The sequence below is a fragment of the Gekko japonicus genome, unplaced genomic scaffold, assembly GCF_001447785.1.
Source record: "Gekko japonicus isolate JY-2015 unplaced genomic scaffold, Gekko_japonicus_V1.1 scaffold67, whole genome shotgun sequence".
Classification (NCBI taxonomy): Eukaryota; Metazoa; Chordata; class Lepidosauria; order Squamata; family Gekkonidae; genus Gekko; species Gekko japonicus.
This window is the reverse complement of record NW_015161948.1, coordinates 1,071,704-1,087,149: the sequence shown is the minus strand read 5'-3', so window position 1 is coordinate 1,087,149 and position 15,446 is coordinate 1,071,704. Positions and strand designations below refer to the sequence as shown.

At 46.5% G+C, this 15,446-nt stretch overlaps 1 protein-coding gene across 1 annotated transcript in view; it reads left to right on the top strand.

Moving 5' to 3' along the window:
- The window catches only part of LOC107125928 (endothelial cell-selective adhesion molecule-like), a 20,132-nt gene extending 7,680 nt beyond the window's left edge, over positions 1 to 12,452 (top strand). The window contains exons 3-6 of the mRNA XM_015429397.1: positions 2,055 to 2,210; positions 2,992 to 3,114; positions 5,502 to 5,640; positions 9,486 to 12,452. Coding sequence (XP_015284883.1) covers positions 2,055 to 2,210; positions 2,992 to 3,114; positions 5,502 to 5,640; positions 9,486 to 9,948 — 881 coding nt within the window. The 3' untranslated portion in view covers positions 9,949 to 12,452. The remainder of the gene's footprint in view (positions 1 to 2,054; positions 2,211 to 2,991; positions 3,115 to 5,501; positions 5,641 to 9,485) is intronic.
- The last annotated feature ends 2,994 nt before the right edge of the window (positions 12,453 to 15,446 follow it).

Sequence of the window (15,446 nt, the reverse complement as noted above, 5' to 3'; positions counted from 1 at the left end):
CACAAGGGGGTTCCATCCAAATGGAGGAGGCGGAATGCAGCCATTGTGAACCCCCAGCTGGGACGCGGAGTGTGGGGGGGGGAGCATGAGAAACGAGATGCTACTGGAGTCGGACTGATTTTGTGCTTTCCGTCTCTCTGCCGCTCCGGCGGCATTCTGGGGCTCTTCTACCCAGCAATAGCCGGGTCAGCACCCGGGGCCTTCTCTCATTGGCCGCCTCAGCCCTGTCCTCTTCCACCCCCCTCCGAAGGGCCAAGACCAGGCTCCGTTGGATTCTGGTGCCCCTGCCCAGCCCCTGCTATTGCTCCTATAGCTGCCTGGACCTCCCTCCGCACTGGACTTCTCCCGCCTTGGTGAAGGCAGCAGGAACAGGAGACTTGGTGGTGGGGGGCCTGTGGCTCCTGCTGCTCCTCCTGTGGGCTCCTGGTGGTAGGTAAGCCCACCCCACCCAGGGGGAGGGGCCCGTAAAAACCATGGGGGGTCTGGGTTCCGTGGGCCCGGCAGTAGCTACGGGCCTGGTTTTCTTTCTTGTAGTCACGGCTTTCTGGCAGCTTCCACCCCACATTGGAACTTTCCCATCTCCAACTAGATTGGCGGGGTGGCCTGGGGCTCCTGCTGCTCCTCCTGAGTGGGCTCCTGGTGGTGGGTAAGCCCACTCCACCCAGGGGGAGGGGCCCGTAAAAACCATGGGAGGCAGGCCCCATGGGCCCCGCAGTAGCTACGGGCCTGGTTCCAACACTTTTATCATTCTAGTTGCCCTTTTCTGCACTTTTTCCAATGCTATAATATCCTTTTTGAGGTGTGGTGACCAGAACTGTACACAGTACTCCAAATGAGGTCACACCATCGAATTATACGGGGCATTATGATACTGGCTGATCTGTTTTCAATACCCTTCCTAATAATCGCCAGCATAGCGTTGACCTTTTTTATTGCAGTCACACACTGTCTCGACATTTTCATTGAGTTATCTACTACGACTCCAAGATCTCTCTCTTGGTCAGTCTCTGCCAGTTCAAACCCCATCAAAGTGTATTTATAGTAAGGACTTTTGGCTCCAATGTGCATCTCTTTGCACTTGGCCACATTGAACCCCATTTGCCATGTCGACGCCCATTCGCCCATTCTTGACAGATCCCTTTGGATTGCCTCACAATCCTCCCTGGTTCTCACCACCCTGAAGAACTTTGTGTCATCTGCAAAACCATGCACAGATTGATGCCAGAGCACTAAAACAGTCCTGCAGGATGGTCTTATTTGTTCTCATTGTGAGTGGCGCACATCTTGTGTGTGCCACTTGCAATAAAAGACCCACAACAACCGGTATTTGGGCTGCAGAAATGTTTTGGATTAATAAATCAATGGGGTTGAGTTCTATTAATCTCTTGCTCTGAATATTGACTTAGTTTGGCTCTTTAATTGTAAAAAAAATGCTCTTACACCTATTCCTCACACCTATGCAGCAATCTATATCAGCCCCTACTCCAACTATTAAAACTGCAGGAGCCCTGTCCCCTTATGTATCTCTGCTCTGTTGAACCCTGCTTCTGCTAATACCAGCCAGGCAAGTGAACCTTTAAGTGTGCTCTTACATGGGCCAAAGGGAGCTTGTGGTATGGCTGAAGCGTCATAGCATTGCAATTTTAAAACAACAACACCACCCCAGGCAAAAGCTGGCAGAGACTAGAGGTGCACCCCTGGCTGCCTCCAATGTGACCTGCTTGTATTCTACTCCAAAACTAAACCATAATCACTCCCCAAGTGCACAGACAGCCTATTAATTGCTCAGAGAGGAAGTGTGAATGTTAGGGTTCAAAAAAAATGCAGAAAATGTGGACCAGTGTATTAACAATGGAAACTCTTAGGATTTCAGTGGAAGTGTGCTGGTGGACAGGCTGTAGTTTTACATGATCACCACTTTTGTCTGTGGTTTGCGGAACAAACTCCAGTCGTGTTTGTGCCCACTAGATGGCACTGCTGCCAATATTTATCACCATTTCACCCTCAAACTGGAACTCCTTCAGTAAGCCACCCCCCTCTTCTTTGTCTTGCAGTCCCCCCATCTTCACCGATATGTAAGATCCAGGGAAGTCCCCATGTTGGAGGGAACGTTACCATGAGTTGCAAGTCATCGTCTGGCAAGCCCAGCCCAATGTACCGCTGGAGGCGCACCGGCCCCACTTTTCAGGTCTTCTTTGCACCCATGCAAGGTAGGAAATGAATCTGCCTGAGATAACTGCAAGTTCCACTCATGGGTTCTTGTATCTAAGCTAGGAGGGGTGGAATGGATTAACAAAAAAGTTTGAATCAGTGGAAAGGAAAACCAGATTGCTAGAGTATGCTCCCAAACATGATAGCTGAGCCACATTAATTCTTAATTAAAATTGGCAGCATTCTGTTACACTTGAAAAGGTTTCCCTTTAGAGTAGGTAGGAAGAACCACTCACACCTGCCTTTCGAGGAGCCAGTTTCTGAGTGGGGCTTAGGTGAATTTTCATGAACAGGCATGAAAATGGATGTTTCCAGGTCCCCCAAAACCGTGAAATTAAACAGGAGTCCAGTTACAGAAATTACCGGGACTCCAGTTACACCTTAAAGACTTAGCAAGCATAAGCTTTTGTAAGCTCACTTGATCAGGTGCACTGTATTGTCCATCCAGAACAGCTATGCCTCTGACAAAATGAGTCTAAGACTCCAATTTAATTTGGTCACAAACCAATGCTTCTGTGAAAACACCGCGAGGTGGTGGGAGCAGAAAGCTGGGGAAAATGGGCCTGTTAGCCTAGATACACCCTCCAGTTCTGTCAGTCGGGGGACAGGCGAATGGAACTAGCATTCACAGGCAAGGGCACGAAAGACAAGGTGGCTCATGGGGAGCCTTTGCTGGTCACCAGTTTGGCTGTCGTCTGGGCAGGCCCCGTGGCACCGTTGATGCAAAGGCTGCAGGCCAGGAGGCTGCGGCTTTCACGGTACTTCCGTCAACTTTTGCAGACCTCTCGAAGGGGACTCTGACGCTGATGAATCTCACCACGGACATGTCCGGAACGTACATCTGCAACGCCTCCAACTCGGCCGGCTACTCCAACTGCACCATCACCCTGGAGGTGAACCCAGGTGAGTGCCCCGCTTGGTGCTCCACAGCTTCACCACTCAGTCACCCACTGGGGGGAAAGCCCTTTGTGGCAATCAAGCCGATTACAGTATGTATAAATACCTTTGCGTCCGTTATGAGCATCCTTCACAACACTCCTTCCACCTTCTGACAAGGATGAAAAGACTCAGATCTACACTTCTACTCTGCTGTGTCTGCCGAAAGGAGCTTTGACTCTCAAAAGATTATACCCTGAAACTCTTGTTGGTGTCTAAGGGGCTAGGGACTCAAATCTAAGAGAAGGGGAAAGCAGAGCCTTCCCTGGCTTGTTGCTCCCCCCCCCCACGGTCCTGCTCCCCTCCTCCGTGTCCTGCTTCCCCCAGGTGTTTCTTGCCCGGACCATTGTTCCCTGGCGCCTGTTTATCACACAGGGAAAAGAAGAAGAGGTTGGATTTATACCCTTCCCTTCACTACCCAAAGGAGTCTCAGAGCGGCTTACAATCTCCTTTCCCTTCCCCTCTCCACAACAGACACCCTGTGAGGTAGGTGGGGCTGAGAGAGCTCTCTTGAGAACTGCCCTTGAGAGAACAGCTCTGAAATAACTTATGACTGACCCAAGGTCACACCAGCAGCTGCATGTGGAGGAGTGGGGAATCAAACCCGATTCTCCCAGATTTAAAGTCCATGCTCCTAACCACTACACCAAACTGGCTCTCAAAAGCTGCCAAGGAATTTTAAACAAGCCCATTTTTATCCCCCACCCCTTTTCTCTTAAGTGTTTTAGGGCGGTTGCATCATTCTCCTTCCATTTGATCTTCACAACAACCCTGTGAGGTAGGCCAGGCTAGGAGAGAGGTCATCTAGTGCGCTTTGTGATGAACTGTGTTTCGAATCTGAGTTTTCCTCCCCTGACACTGCCATTACTAGGGCACACTGATTTTTTCCCCTTAAGACAAAAGGGAGGAGGGGCGAGTCTGTGTTCTTTGAAGGAAGGTCACCCGGCAAGCTTCATGGTGGAGGGGGGGGGATTTGAACCTGGGTCTCCCAGATCCTAGTCTCAGACCCTAACCGCTACACCACACTGATTCTTTGGCCAAAGAAGGATGCAGGAAACTGCTATAATGGTTGTGGGGAGGGGTGGTGGTGGAAAGTGGCCAGCAACTGACTGAAAGGGTGGTTTGGTGCTGGGAAGACGGAGCTTCAGCCACTGTTGAGAAAAGCTTCAGACCTCTCTGGACGTAGAGTCCAGTGGCACCTTTAAGACCAACAAAGTTTTATTCAAAGGATGAGCTTTCATGTGCATGCACACTTCCTCATATACAATGAAATGGAATTACAGATCATAGTTGTATGTGTAGAGGGTGGCTTTCCACCTTGATCTGGCAATACAAACGTTTGGTATAGGAGTAAAGCATCCTTCAGGGCCTGGCATCAGCAAGCTTGGTAGACTACAGGAAGCTGGTGGACTTGTGTGTGTATGTGTGCACATGTGTATGTGTGTGCATGCACACAGCATCTGGATGTAAGCCTTAAATCCCACAGATTCCTCCTGCAGCTCTGCCTTTTACTGAATCCCAGCAGGCTGTCCTTTTTCCTTGGAGCATGCACCTTGGCTTGCTTGCCCAAGACACATAGACCTGTTTGCAGAACTCCGGCTCTTTGTGTGTTGCTCATTAGGACTGGCTTATACAGATTGATACCAGGGTGAGGGGTGGGGTGAAAGGTCTCAAAGTGCTGTAGAGGGCTGAATGTCAGATCCTTCTTGTCTGAGACCATTTTCACATGGAGAAGCTGAAAAGAGTTTTTGCATTTCTGTTTCCAGCGAAAAATGCTACCTAGATGGGGAAGATGCTTTCTTCCCTGTAATAACCATTAGAAAATAAGTACAGTTCTACTTTGGTCAGGTGGAGCGCATCGAATCATCTGCCCCACTGTGTCACCTCCCTGGTTTCCCCTGCGCTCTGCTATTATTAGCCCTGCAGAAGGCCAGAGTGGATACTTTCTTCTGTTCCATTAACAGCATCCACCAGGCATTCATGGGTTCAAGTTAAAAGGTATTTTGAGCATCACTAGGGAAAATCCTCTATGATTCTAATGGCTCCTTCATACATACACCTTCAGGCAGTGATATGTATATATGTATGAACCTTGGATAGAGCCTCTCCTTTTTGGAGAGGCCCCGCTTGTATTACCCAGTATCGATGTTACACACATTGCTTTGCAGTGGAATCAGTTTACACATTTCGTTGTGACTCCTCAAGTGGTAGGCATGCACATGTGAACGAACCACTTAAGTTCCGTTCCCAGCCTTTGGGACACCAGATCGGATCATTTGTTCCGGGCTTGGAAACATTCACCTTCCTCTCTTTATAAGAGACCAAACTTTTCTTCTGCTTTTTGGCCCTTGCAGCTTTCAATGCGGCTGTGGTGGCTGGTGCCGTCGTGGGAGCCCTCGTTGGACTGGGCCTGATCATCTTGTTTGCTCTCCAGATGTTTGTCTACCGAAGGAAGAAGAAAGATGGGCAAGAGGAAATGGCCAATGAGATCAAGTGAGAATCCTTGTTCACCATGAACATCTGGCACAATAAGAGGGACTCTCTGGCTTAAACTCTGGGCATAGAGCAGGGGTTGCCGAGAGTGTGGGGATAGGAAGGTAGCTGTGAATTGCCTGCATTGTGTGGGAGGCTGGACTAAATGACCCTATATGGCTCTATATTTCTAAACCAGAGTGCCCAAACCTTTTTGGCCTGTGGGATTGCTCAGCACTTCTGGTTGGAAGCAATTTGCTCCTTGCTATTCCTGCAGTCAGTTAAATAAGAACATAAGAGACGCCAATGTTGGATCAGGCCAAAGGCCCATCCAGTCCAACACTCTGTGTCACACAGTGGCCAGAAATACCAGGTGCCATCAGGAGGTCCACCAGTGGGGCCAGGACATTAGAAGCCCTCCCACTGTTGACCCCCCCCCCAAGCACCAAGAAGACAGAGCATCACTTGCCCCAGAGCCCCTAGCTATACCTTGTGGCTAATAGCCACTGATGGACCTCTGCTCCATATGCTTATCTAATTCCCTTTTGAAGCCGTCCATGCTTGTAGCACCCACCACTTCCTGTGGCAGTGAATTCCATGTGTTAATCACTCTTTGGGTGAAGAAGTACTTCCTTTTATCCGTTCTAACCCGACCGCTCAGCAATTTCATGGAGTGCCCACGGGTTCTTGTATTGTGAGAAAGGGAGAAAAGTACCTCTTTCTTTACCTGCTCTTTCCCATGCATAATCTTATAAACCTCGATCATGTCACCCCTCAGTCGTCTTTTCTCCAAGCTAAAGAGCCCTAAGCGCTTTAACCTTTCCTCATAGGGAAAGTGTTCCAACCCTTTTATCATTCGAGTTGCCCTTTTCTGCACTTTTTCCAAAGCTATAATGTCCTTTTTGAGGTGTGGTGACCAGAACTGCACACAGTATTCCAAATGAGGTCTCACCATTGATTTATATAGGGGCATTATGATATTGGCTGATCTGTTTTCAATACCCTTCTTAATAATCCCCAGCATAGCATTGGCCTTCTTTATTGCAGTCACACACTGTCTCGACATTTTCAGTGAGTTGCTAGGGATTTTTTTTAAACTTAGCAAGGGTGAACCACCTCCAGAGCTTAATTTGAGCCAAGACTCAGCTTTGAAGCATATAACAGAATTATGAGTGCTCAGACCATCTTTCCACCATCATTAAAAATAACAGAGTATAATCCGGTGGCCTGTGGAAGTCTTGAGAGGTGGGAGCTACCTGCCGAGAGAAGATGAAGCTGCTGTTAACCAGTGTCAAGAGATACGCTGCAGTGGGTGCAGAGATTCCTGGACTTGGCTGGTTTGCCAAGTCTGTAGTTTATCTTTCTGTGCTAGCAATGGGGTGCCATGTCTTTTTTTTTGTATAAGGGAAATCCCGCCCCCCCCCATGCAGATGCCACACAATGATTAAGTGTCCCAGTGTGTAATTTAGAAAGCAGGGCATGTGTCTGTGGAGGGGTGTGATTTTGGATCAAGGCCAGAGTGTTGGTGCTTGGAAGTGTTAACTCTTTCCTTCTATGATGTCTTGGACAAATCACACCCCGCATCTGCTATTACACTTACGGGGCAGGGGAGAGGAACCCAAATTGTATCTGTCATTTTTTTCCCTTCCTGATCATAAAAGGTGGGCTGGATGGTTCCTACCTGGAAAATGGTGCAGGAAGGACTGGATTCTAATGAAGGGAAATTTTTCCAGAAACAAGGAGGACTCAAGATATCTGTTCAAGTTCCTGTTTCCCTTATCACTGAAGGTCAAAATATCAGGCTCACAACAGGAATCTCTTCAATTTGTGATACTCAAATGTATTATAAGGAGAACTGTCTGCCCCTGGAACATTTGCCTGAGGCAGAATTTTAAATGCGCTTCTGTCTGGATTGTACGATTTTGTGGTGGGCATCATCAGAATAGGTGCTTAAAAATATGTAAATTAGCTCATGTTGGTTACTGGTGATGAGTTTGGACTACTGGACTCAGGAGCTGGGGGATACTGAAGTTAATCACAGTGTTGCTGGGAACAGCCCAAGAGTAGGATACACATCTTATAAATATGAGGATTTGAGCCAGGGAAAACCCCGCTCATGAGCAATTCCCACTAGGCTGTGTAAGAATGGGCTCTGAAAAGAAACCTCACATCTGCTGAAAATTACATACCAATGTAAAACTGTCTTTTTTGGAAAAGGCTGGGTTTTTTTTTGTTTTTGCATTTGACAGTTAATGAGCCAGTTATAATCTGTGATGAAGGGAATCTGACAACTGTTAGACTAAAGAGTGACTACAAATATACTGTGTTTAGTCCTACTGAAAATTATTTGTCTACTCTTGATTTTTAATATAGATAGATGCAGAGGTCATTTCGGGGGGGAACGCGGGGGAACACAGTTCCCCCGGGTGAGGTGCAGGGGGCGGGGCTTCCGGCTGCCCCGCTTCCAGCCCTCATTCAGCCAGGAGGAGGCAGGAGAAGAGGGAGGGTAAGTTGCTTCCCCCCCGCCTCTCCCCACCCCTGCCTGCCTGGGGCCAGGGAGGGCCTTGGCAGGGCTTCCTCGCACTCCTGCCGGCCTTGCAGGTCCACCGCCGGGCCCCTGATGTCAGGGGGTGTGGCATATGCTAATGAGTTATGCTAATGAGTTCCCCTAGCTCTTTTTCTACGAAATGACCCCTGGATAGATGCAGTCTTGGTGTGGCTAAATCAGATTGAGGGAGAATGCTATTGGCAGGGTGAGATGATATGTGTTAATGTCAGGATCACTCTAATCACGTCCTTAGTCTTTTCAAAAAAGTGGAGATCTTACAACTGGGTCATTGCTGGAAAAGAGATAGAGCAAGTCAAACATTTTAAATAATTAGGTACTTATTTTCAATATAATGCGAGTTTGTCTACCCACCAAAAGTATGCAGTGAAATCAGCTAACATTAGTGCATCGGCTATAACACTTTTTTATGCCAGAGGTAACCAATTTGTGCCAGCTGCCATAAAAAAATTCAAGGCCAAAGTGACCTCACAATTATTATATGGCATCCCGATTTGGATTGGAGCCTTTGAATGTGCTACTGAACGAGCCCAATCCAAATTCCTGCAATTTTTTTGGGGTATGCCGAAATGTGTTTCATATGCAGTCATCTGCTTGGAAACTGGCATGTCTCTAATCGAAACTAGTGCATGGTTTATGACTGTCAAATTCTGGCTACGCTTGCATTACAACCTTGAGCCTGGGAGCTTTATCTCTCAAATGCTCTCCGAATCCAATATGTCAAACTGGTCAGCATACATTGAGGGGAAAATTAAATAAAGCAACGGGTTTATGTATAGAATCACTGTCTGTGCTGACTTTCACTGCTGCATTTCATCAAATTAAAAACAGAATGCCAGACATTAAATGCCAGAAGTTATTCAGTCAAGCCTATTTTGGTATATGAAACTAGTTCTGATTATTCCCGAGAGAATCCCCACCCTCCCCACCCTTAGGAAAATGCAGAGGGGAAATGGGTTAAGGAAATAACTGAGAAACTGTTAATTACTAAAATCTGTAAAATCCTAATGCAGTAACAATTAAACCTTGGTTTTAAAAGGTATGGTACTTTCAGGCTAACGAAACTGGTATGTTTAAGGGATGGAAGGGAGACAGGATCATTGTTCTTTAAACACCGGCAACCGGGTTTTTTTGGTATCCAGCAAGCAGCATGGCTTTTGGCTTTTGTAATCACTTGTCTTTGTAATAGCTGTTGTGATTTATCTCTACATTAAAAATCAGAACGAAAATGGCTGAACACTGTTTTTTTGCTTCTTCCTTTTTGCTTCCTCCTTCACTGTCCCCCCTCCCCCTTCTACAGGGAGGATGCTGTCGCTCCCAAGACGCTTTCCTGGGCTAAAAGTCCTGGTTCGGACATAGTCTCCAAAAACGGCACCTTGTCCTCCATGAACACCACTCAGGACCACAAACTGTATCCGTCCAAGCCTCCTTCGGACACAGCCTCTGTCACCACTGCCACGGGCAGCGTGGCAGGCTACAAGCCACCCTACAACAACCCTCGAGGCGGAACGCTCACCCCCACCGCCAGCCTCTCCAGCCAGTCCCTGCCCCTCTACTTCCCGCCAAACATCAACGGGACCCTCGGCCACCACACCAACGTGCCAGTCCACAGGAACGCTCAGCCCAGGACAAACGGGGCTCAGCCCCAGGCCCCTCGCCCGGAGCCCACCCTCCCTCCAGGGCTCACGTCCTCCGCCCTCACCCGCATGGGGGCGGTGCCCGTCATGGTGCCTGCCCAGAGTCAAGCGGGATCCTTGGTGTAAAGACTCAACGGCTCGTGCAGTCCTCCCACGCAGCAAGCAGCTGTACCGGCCCTGGGAAACGCTCAGCCAGTGCCTGCTTGCCTGCCTGCCTGCCTCCAGAACTCCTGTGTGCATCTCTGCGCGCCTGTCCTGCAGAGCAGCATGTGTGCAAGCAATTGCCATAAGTGGGACTTGGAAAAGGATTCCTGAGATGGGCTTCTCGCAAGAAGCTTTGGGAAATCTTTTCCGTGTTACTTTCCTAAATGCTCTCTCCTTCTTGACTCAGATCCTAGGCCTCTTGGCAGCCTTCGAAACAGAGACTGTTGAACTGAAAGATCTTTAGGGTGTCCTTCTTTCCCTTTTTATTGGTGGTGCAAAAGCGGGGCAGGGATTGGCTGTCTCGGTTAGGAAGGAAGGGCTGGGAGTAGTTCCCAAAACGTGCAGCTGGATCAAGACTGTGGCTCTGGATAGCCATAGGGCAGGAACAAAGTGCAGAGCCTGACGACACACTGCCAACTAAGAAAGCAAGTTTCTAGTCCTTATGACTTCAAAGTTTATAATCAATATTTGGTGAAATCTCCAGACTCAGCATGGAGATCAGAAGGATTTTGTCAGATAGAGATGGGGCTCCAGTGTCAGCTCACGGCCTCTCCCCGTGCCTGGCAGAGTGAATGATCCAAATGGGAGAATAAATGTCCGTCCTAATATAGGATGCCTGCAGCTCTTCTTCAGTTTAGATGCCCTTGGCACAAGATAAACACAGCCATGAACAAGAGAGATTTTGCAGTCCAACTTCTGTTATGAAATGTGAACAGTTTGGAATGGGGGGGCGAGGGACCTGTGTCTTTGTGTCCCTAGGTGCTATTTACCTGCTCTCAGTCTCTTTGATGATATATCTGTGTAGTTTGATGCACAATGCTTTGTAAGGGCGAGGGCATCAGATAGGAATGGAGAAATCCCGCAAAACCAAATATGGGCAAATGTCTTGAATTTTCACTAAGGGGTGCTGCAAAGTGGATTGTGACAGGGACAATTAATCTTTGCTGTAAAAAAAAGTGATTTTTAGATAGCCCGTTTCCCCCCTCTTCATTTCTGAATCCCAGATCTGGATTTAACAAAAGAATGTTTTCGGTTATGTTAAGCTGAATTGTACGTGCTAGGAAAGTTCATCTTCATTGGATCACAAACCTTTCAGCACTTCAATGGGGCCAGGTTTGGAAGGCTGCTGATTGTGCGCGTCCTAATCATATGGCTAGTCCTCATGATGACACCACATGGGCCTCATTCCCATGCTGAAATACCTGATTCTTTCTATCATGCATGGAAGCCAACCTTTGGAAGCATGTAACTGGGCAATTTACCTAAATGGAAAAAAAGTATTATTATTATTTAGTTACGCTGCCAAAGGGTTGCTAGACAGCAGGTAAAATGTTGCTATTTTTGTGCTCTTTCTCTCTGTAAATCACGTAGCGACCTTTCAGGACCGATTTGAGAATGCCTCCTCCTACCTTACATCATTTCCTGTTTGGTACAGCTACATTGAAGTGCAGAAGGAGTGTTCCGTATCAACATGATTCTGTTCCCTTGGACCATCTGACGATGCATGTCTTGTTCAAGTTGTTCCAATCTCCAATTCACCTCCTGGATGGATCCCACATAGGACAGATCCTATGGGACAGATGTTAAGCATACTTAAAGAATGTCTATTTTGTGTCAAAGAACATCATTGTGCAGAAATTTGGACGTAAAATTTTCTACTGCCTCACCTAGCAGTCTAGCTCTTTTTACCCAGGAAATTGATCTGGGCTCGATGGCAATTGCTGCTAAGATCCCAGTTCTCATGATTTTTTAAAATGAAAATTGAAATTGCTAAGACTTTATTTTAAAAGCTATTTTAGATATAATTTGCAAATGCTGTGAACTGCAGAGAGATGCTAGAAAAATGCACATGGGGCGGTCCATCATTATGTTGACTTGCTATGAGTAACATCTGAATATACTAGCAACTACATTAAATCCATTTCGGCCTCTGTGCTTTTCTTAGCTCACCAAAATCTCACTGGGACCTTTATGCTACAATTGTTGTTGAATGTGTCTGTCCCTATCCTGCAAAATCCTTTTATGTTGTGTATCTTCTGCCCCCCTGTGATTGTTACTGAAACTGCATCCAAGGTCTTGCAGAGATGAAGCTGGATTCTGGCTTTGGTGATTTGCAGAATACTTACATTTTTCATGCTGAGATGACTGTCAGCTTGTGCAGGCAACCTGTATGTAACATTATCGAATAACCTTCGTCAGAATATCCTAACAACTGACTTCTAAGGACGCCTTCAGCAATTTAATACATATTGTGCAATTATAACATTTGTCTATTCGATGGACACCTTTGATCTTTTCTTCTTTTTATATACATATATATAGTATCTAATTTATACTTATAGGTATTAACAAATCTGTGAATCTGGACTACAGTCCTCTAACCATTTTCATGCTGGCTAATTTTTTTTAAACAAAAACCAATTGCAACAAGACCCTTCTGTTGCGTGAGAAGGTAGGAAGACACTGAAATATTTTTATGTACAGTTTCAAAATGTATTTTTCATAAACTATCATTAAAAGTATTTGTTTTTATACAAAACAGATTGTGGGAAATAATGTGTGTGTTGTTTCTGGGGCTGGGAATTAAGAAGCTGAATGCTGGTGTATAAGAACAGAAGGAAGAAACTGCTAGGTCAGGCAAAGGTTCCATCTAGTCCAGCATTTTGTTCAACACTGAACAACTAAATGCCCTGGTGAGTCTCCAAGCAGAGCATGGAAGCTAAAAGCTTCCCTTTTGCTTCCCCACTCCTTTTTAGAAGTACACTTCGTTTGAGCATAGAGGTGCTATGTATCCATTGTGGCTGATAGCTATATGGACCAATTTTTTCCTTCCTCTGTGCCTTACAAATTACATTGTACAGTGCTTAATTTGGAAAAGTCAGAAAGAGTTTGACACCACAATGATACCTGGTGTGTACTTCTCAATTCAGAAGAAGAAGAAGAGAAGAGATTGGATTAATACCCTGCCCTTCAGTACCCGAAGGAGTCTCAGAGCAGTTTACAATCTCCTTTCCCTTCCCCTCCCCACAACAGACACCCTGTCAGTTGGTGGGGTCGAGAGAGCTCTTTGGAGAACTGCTCGTGAGAGAAGAGCTCTGAAAGAAGTTGTGACTGACCCAAGGTCACACCAGCAGCTGCATGTGGAGGAGTAGGGAATCAAACCCGGTTCTCCCATGCTCCTAACCACTACACCAGGGGTGGCCAAACTTCCTTAACATAAGAGCCACATAGAATAAATGTTAGATGTTTGAGAGCTGCAAGACATGAACAAATATTACACGTTTTTATTGCGAAATATACAAATTTGCTTTTTATTAACATTAAATGAGACTGTCAAAAATAATAACAAAAGGGGTAAAAGCAATTATTGATAATGATATTTATTTGTCCAATGATATTTAATTGTTTGCTAATGATATTTAGCTTCCCCAGCTGCCCTGCCAGGAGCCACACAATATGTGTGAAAGAGCAGCATGTGACTTCCGTCCTGAGCCACAGTTTGGCCATCCCTGTGCTACACCAAACTGGCTCTCCATTTTTCAGCCACTGGAGGCAGCAGAGAGCTGCTACTACCACAGTCCATATGAACAGTTACAGTCTCTGCTGGTTCTTCATTTTATGACTTCCAATGGAGGATTTTGCCATAGAAAGACAAACCTTCAAGAACACCACTCTGTACACATGGAGAATCAGGGCCGAATTCTATTGGAAGTTCAGTCTCTGTCACTTGAACCCTTTCTTTCTCTGTTACTGTTCTTCCAGCCAATAATTTAGGAGTAAGATTTAGTCCCTCCCTTCTGTAAGGTCTTCGGTTTCAGCATAATAGAACAGCCTTGCTGAGTCAGACCTATAGATTCAACGAGCCTGTCTCCAATAGCAAATAAGTTCCCACCCTCCTTCCCCGCTGAACAGCCAGTCTTTGAAAGTAGAACCAGGAAAACAAAGCTTGATAATAGTCATTCTAAAAATATTCCTGAGCATATGATAAAAGCAGAAGGAATGAAGGAACTCCATACTGCTGTGCTATTGTAGGTGTGAGTCTGGAGTTTCTGCCTTTATCAAATCTAACCCAAGCATCTCCTGCTTTAGCTTGCTGGCAAAAGAGCAAACAGTTGCTTGCAAAACCACAGAAATGATGTAATCAGGCAGCTCAGGTTTAGCAAAGTTTATTTCCTAAGAAACTTTGCTTTAATCCAGCAGGTACGGGTTTATGAGGTATATTTTAGTAGCTTGTAGGGGAGCTCTCTATGTGCCAGGGGTTTGCTCCAAAGCAGCACAAATACAACTGTTTGCATTGCTGTAAGCCTCAGTGGACAAAAGCCAAGTCAATTATATGTGTTTCTGTCCTTCCTCTAAGGATTTCAGTACAATGTACATGGCTCATCCTTCCTCTGTTTTATTCTTTAAAACCTTGGCATGTAGGTTGGGTGGAGAGGGAGATGGGCTGGTCCCAAGTCACCCAGCGAGTGTCATAGCAGAGCAGAGGTTTCAGCCTTAGTCTCCTAGTTCTGTATGCTTAACCACCAACACTACGCTAAGTCTCATGTTCAGGACAGAGAGACTGATTTAAAATCAGGAGAAGGCAAAGCTTAGATAATGCATTGCATAGTTTTCTATTACCAGGAGCTACAAAAGGGATGTTAGTGGTCAGTGGTCTCTGTCTTCCTCAGCGCTGGCCCCACTCCAGGTTGGCCATGCAAGGTGCAGTTCCTTACCTGGCAGGTGCCCTTCTGAATGGGACACTGAAAGCTCAGAGAGCAGGCTAGCTAGTTGCACCAAATCCTACAGCTCCAGTGCCTATATCCTCTGATCTTAACAGTATTGATGTTAACTGAAGTGGTTAGTCCAGTCACCATTAGTTAGCAGAGTGCCTAAAGATAAAGGTAAGGGTTCCCTTGCTCGAAAGCCAGTTGAATCCAACTCTAGGGTTGCGGTGCTCATCTCCGCTTCAAAGCCGAAGAGCCAGTGCTGTCCGAAGACGTTTCCGTGGTCATGTGGCCGGCATGACTAAACACCAAGGCGCATGGAACGCTGTTACCTTCCCACCGAAGTGGTCCCTATTTATCTACTTGCAATTTCTTGCTTTCGAACTGCTAGGTTGGCAGGAGCTGGAACTAGAGACGGGAGCTCACCCCGTCTTGCGGCACCCGGGTCTCGAACTGCTGAACTACTGACCTTCCACAGCCTGCAGTTCAGCGTCTTAACCACTTGAGCCACCGCAGCTCCTTAGAGTGCCTAAACAAAGCTACAAACACAGGAGCGTCACTTTACCAGGTTACTCAGCTTACAAAGCTACACAGAGCCATGTTGCAAGTTTAGAAGAGAAATACCTCTTTCTTTTTTTGGGAAGTACACTTTGGACAGGAAAGAGTAGAGACAGGACAGAGTACTAACTTACTAGCTAAAGGATGGAAGCAAAT